The sequence below is a fragment of the Narcine bancroftii genome, chromosome 4 (genome assembly GCF_036971445.1).
Source record: "Narcine bancroftii isolate sNarBan1 chromosome 4, sNarBan1.hap1, whole genome shotgun sequence".
Classification (NCBI taxonomy): domain Eukaryota; kingdom Metazoa; phylum Chordata; class Chondrichthyes; order Torpediniformes; family Narcinidae; genus Narcine; species Narcine bancroftii.
In genome coordinates, this window is record NC_091472.1 from 99,909,590 (window position 1) to 99,922,045 (window position 12,456).

At 39.2% G+C, this 12,456-nt stretch overlaps 1 protein-coding gene across 3 annotated transcripts in view; it reads right to left on the minus strand.

Moving 5' to 3' along the window:
• The window catches only part of serac1 (serine active site containing 1), a 180,249-nt gene that overhangs the window by 37,711 nt on the left and 130,082 nt on the right, over positions 1 to 12,456 (minus strand). For 2 of the 3 annotated variants that reach the window (XM_069932194.1, XM_069932193.1), the window contains exons 12-13: positions 8,799 to 8,899; positions 1,183 to 1,280 (exon numbers count right to left, since the gene is read on the minus strand). In XM_069932194.1, the coding sequence (XP_069788295.1) occupies positions 1,183 to 1,280; positions 8,799 to 8,899 (199 nt within the window). The remainder of the gene's footprint in view (positions 1 to 1,182; positions 1,281 to 8,798; positions 8,900 to 12,456) is intronic. The other variant, XM_069932195.1, reaches the window with a different exon arrangement.

The window sequence follows — 12,456 nt, forward strand, 5'->3', positions numbered from 1 at the left end:
TTGTATATAAAGTCATAAAGAGAATGAATATCTGTATATTTGAATGTGAACTGCCAATTGTGGCATGACACTATATATGACTATACAAGCTTGTGTGAAAATATAAATAGATATTCAAAAAAAAAATGGAGAAAATTGAAAATGCCCAGATGCAAAGGGACCTGGGAATCGTCATGCAGGATAGCCTGAAGGTAAACTTGCATGTTGAGATGGTGGGGAAGAAGGCAAATGCAATGCTGGCATTCATTTCAAGAGGAATAGAATACAAGAGCAGGGATGTGATGTTGAGGCTTTATAAGGCAAAGGGTGAGACCTCATTTGGAGTATTGTGAGCAGTTTTGGGCTCTTCACTGAAGACGTGCTGACATTGGATATGGTTAAAGAAGGTTCACTAGGATGATTCCGGGAATGAAAGGGTTATTGTACAAGGAGCATTTAACAGCTTTTGGCCTGAGATTGATAGGTTCTTGATTAGCCAGGCCATCAAAGGTGATGGGGAGAAGGCTGGGCTGTGAGGCTGAGTGGGGAAAATTGATCAACTCATGATTAAATGACAAGGCAGACTCGACGGGATGAACTGTCTATTTCTGTGACTCGGTCTTATGGGTGTCATAGGTTATAGAAAGAGGTCAAGAAAATGGGGTTGAAAGGAATTGGAATGGCAAAGCAGACTCAGTGGATCAAATGGGCTCACAGTTGACGATTAGGACCGGGGTTTGGATCCGGTGCTTTCTGTAAGGAGTTTGTATATTCTCCCCACATCAGCGTGGATTTTCCCCCGGGGATCTGGTTTCCTCCCACATTTAAAATGAATGGGGCGGGGTGCAGGTTAATTGGGTGTAAATTGGGTGCCACGGACTCATGGGCCGAAATGACCTGTTACTGTGGTGTCTTCTTCTTTGGCTTGGCTTCGCGGATGAAGATTTATGGAGGGGGTAAATGTCCACGTCAGCTGCAGGCTCGATTGTGGCTGACAAGTCCGATGCGGGACAGGCAGACATGGTTGCAGCGGTTGCAGGGGAAAATTGGTTGGTTGGGTGTTGGGTGTCCAAATTAAATGCCCAATTTTACGCCTTTCTCTTATGATCTTGTGATCAGCTATAATCATAAATCATTAGTTTTAGTTAAATGCCAGCCATAATACAGAAACCAAAAAAATTCCTACTTGATGCAAGTTCTTACCTCCCATACTGTGTGCTACCCACACGACTGGCCTATCTCCAACACCTGCAGCTTTCAGTTTTGTCAGCAACTCCCGGGCCCTGTAAGCCAAGGATTTCCTGGGTAAAATCAAAATACAAGGAGAGTTCTCTTTAATTTCTGTCAACTTAGATTTAAAATTTAAACACAAGTTCAGAGTATATACCACACAACCTTCTGCTGAGTAACAAAAAAATGTAAAAATTAGTTTGTTAAATTAAAACCTGAAGCTTTAGCCTTTGCAAGAGTCAATAATTCTGCAGGTAATTACCTACATTCTGATAAATTTGGTAAACTTCTGGCCATCCAAATGAAAGCTGCTTCATTTAAACGTCAGATTATTAAAATTCGTAAATGAGATGGAAGCTTGACGGTTGATCATGACAAAATTAATTAATAATTTCAAGAATTTTCCGCCTCTTTATACCCATCAGAATAATGCACTATAATGCACAAATTTTTAAGGAAATTGAATTTGCCGAAATTGCTATTTAATGAACGCATAGCATTAGTTGCACCCATCAAGGAAGGAGAAATAAAGAAAGCAATCTTTTCAATCAACTCTGTTAAAGCACCGGGTCCAGATAAAATAAAGCCGGACATCTCACTTAAGGATCTTGAAAGAGTTATTCACGCCCTTATCTTCTCACGTCTGGACTATGCTAACTCTCTAGGCACTGGGATTAGCCAGTATTCCCTAACCTGCCTCCAATTGTTTCAGAATGTTGCCGCTAGGGTCTTGACAGGTGCGAAGGAGAGGGACCATATCACCCCAATTCAGGACTCCCTCCATGGCTGCCGGTGCGGGTCAGAATTGACTTCAAGCTGCTGCTATTTACATTAAAATGGGATTATCACTATAAAGGATAGTATAGACAGGAAGAACTGAATGGTCAGTTAACATTCCACACAAGCATCATCTCAACACATCACAGCCCAGCAATAATTCGATACATTGGAAGAACTGAGGGAAGGTTTGTCACAGATTGTTCCAGATAGATCCATTTGCAGAGACATTGTGAATTTGCAAGGAAAAACCATTTTGATTGCTAAAGAGAAAGCAGCTTTTTGAAGCAGCTCTTAATGGCCAACAATTTTTGTGGAATTCAGGGCAAAGATTGCTCTGTGAATGACTGGGCCTTTTTTGGTGGATTGATCTGTGCAAAGCAAAGTGCTTCATTTTGATTGTGACTAGCACTTGGAGAGACCAGTGTCAGGGTCTTGGAAGCTTTGTGGATGCCACCCAGTTCAAGTGTCGCCTACAAAAGGACCAGAAGTGTTTTAACGACACTTCGTGTGGATGGATATTTCTTCAAAGGCAATACAAGGAGAATTTTTGAGTCTGTAGCAGCTACAACTCCAGTCTTCCCATCAGTTCAACATTAATTCTGGACATCAAATTTCAAAGGCCTATGCTTCAACACTGAATTTAAAAGTCAGAACTTTGAAGTAACTTTTCAGATTTTGGCCTGGACTGCAATAGTTTGAGTATATCACACACATACACACAAAAATACACTTGCGCATAGTTGGGGATAGATTTAGTTTTAAGGCTAGCTTAAGAGTTAAAACTATAGTTTAAGAGTTAAGAAATAAAATTAAGTGTTTTAAAATTAAACACTGGTGCATTGCCTATTGCTGCTCGTTACGCGTGCTTCATAACAAAATACAAGGCCCTCAACGACCTTGCCCTCTTCACCCCCACTCCCCCCCTCCTTCCCATATCTCCGATCTGTTTATGCCTTACTCCGCTCCCAAGCAGCTCAGGTCAGCTACCGCAGGACACCTGGCTGTACCACGCACTAAGCGCACACAAAGGGGAGACTGAGCCTTCGCTGTTGCAGCCCCCCAAACTGTGGAACAGCATTCCCCTGACTATTAAACTAGCCCCCTCCTGCAAATGCTTTAAATCCAGGTTAAAAACGCACCTTCTGTCATAAGCGTTTAATGTCTGAAGCCCTTTGTACGTTCCTAACCTCCAACAGCGCTGCACTATTCACTGCAATTTTAGTCTATTTATAATGTCTTTATCCTTTGTTCTGTAAATAATTGTACTAGTTTTGATTGATTACCTTGGTTTGTACAGAACTTTGATCAATGCAAGTTGAAAAAAATGTGCTCTATAAATAAAGAACTTGAACTTTTTCAAATTTTTTTTAAAATCAACTTTCTTTTTGGTTATGTAAAACCTTTAAGGATGCCCTGTTTGTAAGTAAATTACCATAATCTTTTTATGAAGCATCTATCTCTTTAATCCCTAGAAAAAAATATCCCACTGAATGTGCTTCAAATAGACCTATTTCTTTATTGACATTGGACTCTAAATTTTTTTCTAAAATATTGGCTACGAGATCGGAAAATGTCCTTCCACAAATTATTTTTAAAGATCAAACAGGATTTAATAAAGAATCATTTTTTGCATTTCAATATTAGGAGGCTAATGAATATTGTATATTTTTCTTCATCTATAACTTCAGAATGTGTTATTTCACTTGATGCTGAGAAGGCATTCAATAGAGTTGAATGGCAATATTTATTTAATACGCTTGAGAAATTTAATTTTAGTCCAAAATTCATATCTTGCATAAAACTGATTTACCACTCACCTTTGGCTTCTATGTTTAGCAATAATCAGAGATACTACTTTTTTCAGCTCTTTAGAGGTACTAGACAAGGTTGTCCTTTGAGCCCTTTATTATTTGACATTGCCCTGGAACCCCTGGCAATCATTGTTTGCGACTCACCAAATATATTTGGCATTCTTTGTGGGGATGGGATACATAAGCTATCACTACATGCAGATGACTTGTACTATATACTTCTAACCTTGAGAAATTTATCCATGTAGAACTGTTATTACTTGCTCAATTTAATAGTTTTTCTTGTTATAAAATTGATCCTCAATAAAAGTGATTTTTTTCCATTAAATATGCATGTTCCAATCTATAAACAATCTCCATTTATATTGGTTACTAATCATTTTACTCATTTGGATGTCAAATCACTAAAAAGCATAAGGTGTGGCGGCCCTTTGCAGCTTCCCCATGGGACCTCAGAAAATGAAGGTCAAACACGACGATCCAGCAGGCTGCACAAGGCCTGCAGCGCTGCCCTCCAAATGGCCACAACCAAAAGAGCTTAACCTGCCTTAACCAGACAAAGCAGAATCCAAACATACCAATCAGTGCTGAAAGGGTTTTGACCACTCCCCTCAGCTTGAGAATAAAAGCAGGGCTGTGAGCCCAATAAAACTCAACTGGTTTCGTGTCATTCTTTCTGGGAACAGCGTGTTCTTTCTGAGCTAACCTGCATGTAGCTATAACTTCTCCTGTGCTATAGTCTCTGCAGCGCCATAGCTTGTAGCAGCTAGCTACAAAGGATTTATTTAAAGTTAACATTTTACCCTTAATTGACCACGTTAAACAATCGTTTACTAAATGATCTCCTTTGTATTTATCATTGATTAGTCGAATTAATGCAGTTAAAATGATTATTTTACCTAAATTCTTGTACCTATTTCAGGTGACTTCATCCCCAGGTCTTTTTTTGTTATTATTGATTCTAGAATTTCTTCATACATATGGCAGAATAAGAACCCTAGATTAAGTAAGAAATATTTACAGAAATAAAAAAAGGATGGTGGTATGGCATTGCCTAAATTTTTGAGTCTACTGTTGGGGAATTAATCAGTATATAATTTTCTGGACACAAGATTTGGATGAAATTCAATGTCCAGGATGAGGGAGTCTTGAGCATAGGTTTGTGCAGGAGTTCTCATTGGCTTCTATTTTAGGGGCTTTGTTCCCCTTTGCACTCACAAAATTGAATAAACAAATGATGAACCCAATAATTAAACATTCAATTTCATAATTTTTTTGGATTGAACAAATTCATCTTGTCAAGTCCTATCTATCTAATTTTTTTCTTCCAACCATCTAGAATTGAACAAGCTTTTCTTATATGGAATACGAAGGGAATATGATGTTTTTGTGACTTATTTATGGATACGTCTCATGTCCTTTGAGCAGTTGTCTAATAAATATATTTTGCCCAAGTCACATTTTTTCAGATATCTACAGATTTGGAACTTTTTAAAATGTTACTTTATCTACTTTTCCGATACCACATCAGCCAGAAGTTACCGATAAAATTTTACATTTAAACCCTTTTCAGAAGAGTTTAATAGCAACAATTTATGATTTAATCCTGAAAATATGTCATGATTTCTGACATAATTAAGAATGAATGGGAAAGAGAACTTCAGATATCTTTACCTATAGAAACATGGGAGAAAATTCTCAAACACTTCAATGTGTGCTCAACACTCTGATACAGTTTAAGGTAGGTCATATGGCCCATAAGTCAATGACAAGTAAGCTCATTTTTACTCCCATATAAACCCTATTTGTGACAGATGCAATTCTGAGGTGGCTTCCCTGATACATATTTTGGTCCTGCCCTTCCCGGAAAAATTATTGGTAAGATATTTTTGATGTTATTTCAGCAGTTTTGCTAATTGACCTACAATCTCATCTATTATTGCACTTTTTGGATGACCAGTTTTGAACTCTGGCCATTTATCTGCTTCAGCTTGTCATGAGATTGCATTTGTTACTTTAATAGCCAGGTAATCCATGGTACTCAAATGGAAAGACCCTAATCTACCAAGTTTAAATTTAGAAAAATAAATTAGGTGGTACTGTTGACCTTTCAGTTAAATTTGAAGAAACATGGAGGCCATTTATTTAACATTTGATGCAAGTTGATCTTTTTCAACTTATTTTTTGTGAGTGCAGAGAAGTGGAATTAACCACAAAATAATTGTTTAACCACTGAAACACGGTTTTATTTTTTGTTTTGTTTCTTAGTTCGGGGGATATTTTTGTAATAAAATTTGATTACTTTTCATGTTTGGCCTTTAAGAGATTGGGAATCTCAGTTTACATATGTTGCTCGATGTCTGTGTTTGTATATGTGAACTGTTGTTAATGCAATCCCGATCTTTGTATCATTCTTATGTTTATTAATCTGAAACAATAAAAAGATTGAAAAAGAAAGAATAAATCTAGAGGTAAACCGTGAAAGTCATTACTGAGTTTTGATGAAATTAGAGCAGAAAATGTTGGAAACACTGCTTGAACCTGAAATGTTAACTCTACGCGCCCCCACCCCCCAACCCAATCTCTCCACAAATGCTGCTTAATCTGCTGAGTTTCCTCCATCGTTTTTGTTTCAACTTTGTAGCATCTGCAGCTTTGACTTCAAATTCTGTTGCAGGGTCATCAACACAAAATATTAACCATATAAATCACCAAAAATTATTTGTTGATGCAAGGAGTAAGATTTATTAATTGTAACAAAATACTGGCCTGTACGTTCACATCACTCAGAAGTAGAAGCATCCATTATACTATAATCCTTCAACGTTACTTGTTTGGTCTGACATTTAAAAAGCATTCAATGTCTTCAACTTATCTCGATGCATCAGTAGCCAGTAACCTTGAGTTAGATGATGATGAATTTGGCCAATTTTATCCTATGCTGTCATTGATGCTATCTTTCCAATCAGATTTTAATTAGGACAGGAGACTGAAAATACACAATCAACATAGAACAGGCCAGCACAGGAACATCACCCACAATGTCTGCGCTGATCATGTTGTTGAATTAAACATACTCCACTTGCCTGTACCTGGTCTGTATCCCTCCTTTCCTTGCCTGTTCTCATGCCTAACTATCTCTTAAATGTTGCTATCGTATCTGCTTTCATCACCTCCCCAACAGCATAACCCAGGCACCTACCACTGTGTGAAGAAACCAGTCTGTTAAATTTCATTTAAATATATGCCTCTTGCATTTTTCACTTTCACTCTGAGAAAAAGACTTGACCATCTACACCTCTCCACACCTCTCAGTTTGATATACTTCAATCACATTGCCTCTTAGCCTCTGACATTAAAGGTAAAATATTAATTAATATATATCGGTGCATAAGGCGACTGAATGTATGAGGTGACCCCCAGAATTTTCACTTAAAATGTAGGTCTTGAGCAATACTTGTTGTATAACATTACCCCAAGTCTGGTACTTACCACCGAGAGCTTACTGCCCAAATACGTCTTTACCAACCAAATTCATTGTGTTTCATCCATTTTTGATGGTTCTTAATAGATGATAATGTTTCTTAAGTAGCAATAGAAATCAGTAATTTTAATGTCAAGATCTGCTGACAATTTCTGCGTTAATTTAGTTTTCTATCTCAGTACTAGATTATTTCTTTTCATAAAATGACTACACCATGGAACAGTGACTTTAAAGTCTTTACTGTGCTCTTGGTCATCTTTAGTCCATAAGTGCAAATATGTGCATTTTATTTCTTGATACAATGTATCCTTTTTGACAGGGCTTTCAGAGTATATCTGCTACATGCTTCTCTAAAATCGGCCAGTATGCAGTGCCTAATCTTGCTGCACATTAATGAAAAGTTGAGCCTTCCCAAGAAACCCTGTCTTTAAAAGTAACTTGTCACTGTGATTGGCCTGACTAAACAGTGTAAACAGAACGCACCCTGGGACCCTGCTGATAGTTTACTGTTCATCAGATGTTGCAAATGGCTACTGTTAACTCCATTTGCTGTGCTGTTATTTTAAAGTATGTTAGACAGGTTTATAATACATTTTTATTGTTTGAAAATAACTTTACTATTAATCCAGCTTCCCCAAGACAAGTTTCAGAAGAACAATATTTAGTAGTAGGACCGACCGTAAGAGTTATACGAGTGTTTTACGCTATTTTCCATCATCATGGGGGAATACTCTAAACCACATGAAATTAAGGTTTGGATTAATAATTGGCGTACAAGACAACCCCTAGTTTTGGGGTGACATTTTTAAGGTTCAAATACCATCTTTTAAGCTGACATAGACAGAAATTCAAATTTGCCCATTCTCCCCTCATAGCTAATACTCTCTAATTCAGGCCACATTCTCACGAACCTCTTGCACTCTGTCCATATCCTTCCTGTATGTAATATGCTGACCAGAACTGCACACAATTCTTTAAATGGGGTCAAACCAAAACAGCTCTAACATGTCTTTCGGACTTTTATATTCAGTGGCCTAATGAAGGCAAGCATGCCGAATGCCATCTACCCACGTTGCCACTTTCAGGGAGATCTGGACTTGCACCTCAAGATCCCTTTGTGCATCAGTGCTCCTAAGGGTCCTGCCATGTACCAAGTTTCAGGATCTCCCCCAAGTTTTTTTTTGACAAAATATCCAAGACATTCTTCATTCATTTGCTGCCATCAGAAAGGCAACTGCTGATATCTCTAAACTACTGACACCAGAACATACATAAAAATGCTGGAAAAACTCAGTAGATCCTACAGCATTCATAGGAAGCAAAGATATATAACCAGTTATATATCATTGCCTCCTACAGATGCTGCGAGACCTTCTGAATTTCTCCAGCACTTTAGTGTATTTATGATAATCACAGGGCCTGACACCAGAACATGATATGAATATATACAAAAACAAATTCTTACTGTTCCTCCTTGTATATTTAAATGTACTAGACAGGAGCCAAGAAGGTACCTCTCATTCTCCACAGGGCACTTGGATCTCCAGTCACTGAGGTGAGTGTCATACTCCACTGTTAAAATCCTCAGACTAGGACAATCTGCAGCCAACCAGGTCTGAAGGCAAAATCAGCAACATGCACACATTAAATTTTAAAAAAAACCATCAAAGAGCATCTATCTGTAGATAACCACAAAGTTTTCTGAACTCACTGCTGTTGGCATGTTGGCTCAATTGAAAAACAATTTCCCCAAGACTCAACATTTACATCTTTTAAAAAGAAAATTCACATCTTAGTGATGGGATAGAGGAGAAACTTTGTAACTTTCCGTATTTGTCTTCCTAATTTTACCTCTGCAAAGACACTGAAGTGGCTGATTGGAGGAAATCAGTTTTTGTGTGTGTCCAACAAGCAACAAATCTCTCTCTTAAAACGAGAACCTTTGAAGGTAACCCTTTACCTTTCAGCAATCTCCCAAATATTAACTGATGCTCCTGGAAAGCTACTGTTTAATCTGTTTTCCAGTATTTTAAATATTCATAAAGAAATAAAAATCCTTGTGTATTTTTGAAAAGAATGTTTCTTCTACTTAATGGAGTAGAACTAACATACCAAATGTCAAGTTTAAGAAAGACTTCCCACGTGCACTCAGTGGAGTTATAGCGACAATCTTGAGGGCGGCACATTTGGCGTTGCAGTTAGCGCAACGCCTTTACAATGCCAGTGATCAGGACTGAACCATTTTTGAATCCTACACTGTCTGTAAAGAGTTTGGACACACACACAAACTGATTACCTCCAATCAGCCACTTCAGCGTCTTGCCAAAAAGACTTGCCCCATCATGGGTTTTCCAAATGATAAACACTTCTTCCAGGTCACCACAGAGTTCCTCTTGTTTCCCTGATTTCAGGAAAAACATCTATCCAGCCATTTCCTCTTGCAGGGACTACAAGGGTTTTCAACAAGCCTGCCAGCTTGCCATGTTGCAGCCTCTAAAAGCTACAGCAAAACTGACTTTTCCCTCTCCCTCAAAAAAATCACACTTTTTTCTCTCTCTGCAAAACCACATGTTCTCCCCATGTCTGCGTAGGTTTTCTCCGGGGGCTCCAGTTTCCTCCCACCGTTCAAAACATGCTGGGGGTGTAGGTTAATGGGGTGTAAATTTGGCGGCACAGACTTGTGAGCTATTGCGCTGTACATTTAAATTTTTAAATTTTAAATCGCACTTCCAAATAAATGGCACTTGACAGCTTTTTATATTATTTAGAATAGCAGCAGATAAGTTTAATTGACGTGCAAACAATAAGCTGTGCCTATTAGAGTAACTATACAGTTACAATGTTTTTAAAGTCAGCAGGTCACGCAGCATCTATAGGAAAGGGCCTGAGCCTTTTATCAGGTATGAACTAGAACAGGTAGGAACCACAAAAATATGTGGGGAGAAGGGGAGGAGAGAGGAAGGAGCAAGTGGAGCAGCACAGGCTAACAAGAGGTCAAAGGTGGATACAGGTGTGATGGAGGAGGAGAAAAAAGCCAAGTAGTGATAGTGGGAGAGGGTACTTCTCTGAATGGAGAGGGAAGGGAGTGGGGAGCTAGAAGAAAGGAGACAGAGGGGTAGGGAAAGAGATAGACTCAAGGAACGGGGTTAACGGAAATTGGAGATCTTAGTGTTAATACTCTCTGGCAGGAGAGTGCCCAGACAGAATACAAGATGTTGTTTCTCCAATTTGCAGGTGTGGCTTCACTTGGAAGGACTGTTTGAGCACCCGAATAGCGGTGAGGGAGGAGGTGTAGGTGCAAGTGTAGCAGTTCTTGTGGTCACAGAGGTAACTACCAAGGGGGCGATTTGTATGAAGTGATGAGTGTTTTTTGTCTTCTACCCTCCCACCTGCCTCGACCTTTGAACTTGTTGCGGTCGTGTACTTATCTTTGTCGGGAGTGGTGCCAATCTCCGCTGATGATGTAAGCAATGTGATATGTGGGAGTCACAGCGCACACACGCGGGTGTGATAACCGTCAATGTACGGGTGATGGATCTCAGACACAAGAGGAGGAGAGTGAGAGTATCAGGATCATCCATATGGCAGTGAATAATAAAGTTGACTTCATGATTGGCTGAAATAAATGAGTGACGAGTGTATTCTTTATTTGTTTGTAAGCTGTGGTAAATTAGTGCTGTTAGCCTATACTTCTCCTCTTGCTCATTCCTCTCCTCTTTCCACCTCCCTTGACCTTTTTATTTAGGCGTCTGCCTGTTTTTGCTTTTACCTGGATGAGTAAGGTGCTCGACTCCAGCATCTGCAGATTTTCTTGTTTAACTGCTGCATCTAGACTATGATACTTAAAATTTTAAAATTAAATTTAGACATACAGTACAGTAACAGGCAATTTTGGCTTATGAGTCCATGCTGCCCATTTACACCCAATTGACCTTGAGCCCCCAGTATGTTTCAATGTGTGGGAGGAAACCAGAACCCCCCAGAGGAAAATTCTAGATTTTATCAAAATGTGCAGAATGGAAACTATTACCACTGAGAGTTAGTTCACAATAGTTTTCAATACATAGACAAGTAATTCAATATGATAGGTTATGCTCCATGCAAGCCCTCTCTCATACTCTATCTTATCTGATCAAAATATCCTGTTATTCCTTTCAGCTTCATAGTTATCTGGCTTTCCTTTCAACACCCCTTACTCTTTGCCCTGATATTACAATGTGTAAAAAACACAATGCTGGACAAACTCAACAGGTCAAACAATGTAATTCATACAGCAAAGATATTGATACATAACCAAAGTTTCAGGGTTGACCCCTTCATCAAAATATTACAATATGTGATTAGTTGAAATGCACAACTTCTCTTCGGTTAACTTTTAATTCTGTAATGGATTTATTTGTGAGTTCAGTAGGGTTAACACTCATCCTTATCGCCTGTAAAGAATAATTCTGCCCACCTTCCCTGTGAGTTACAGCTGCTCAATAGCCACAGATCCAGGACAGGCTTAGTCCATCGGATCCAGGGCAGGTTAATCCACTGGATCCAGAATTCTTTCAGAACACTGATATGCTGCACAGACCAATGCTGTTCATCTCGGTTGAGAATTTGGATGAGAATGGAGGAGTCACGTGATGGAGTAATGGCCAGTAGGGTAAAACCAGCCCTCCAGAAAAAAAGAAAAAAAGTCAAGAAAAGACAAAGTTCAACAAATATAAAATATAAGAAATAGAAGATAAACTTGCAGAGAAGAGAAAGAAGATGGCACCCAAGAAGGAAAAGTAAAAACAATGGAAAAAAAAGTCACCGGAAAAGAAAGAAGGCGTCACCTGCACGAAGGAACAGGGAGCCGTGGTGGCAAAGAATGTCCGTTCTCCGAGGTTGGTGTCAGACCTGTGGAGTCGCAACCCCCCGACCGGTGGACTGCAAAAATGGCTCTCTGAGCCAAATATGAGAGTGCAATCTAAGGTAAAAGAAAACACCGATGGGAGGGGGGCTTAGCCGAGGAGCAGGCAACCACAGTGCGACCAGCTGAGGGATGTCCGGCACCAGGGCTCTCAGCTGGAATATGAGGAAGGCGGAAGGAGAGGGAGTGAAGTACGGGGCGAGAAAGGAAGTCGATGGGATGAACGGCAAGAGGAGCAGCAGCAGGAGACCCGACAGATGAGCAGCTCA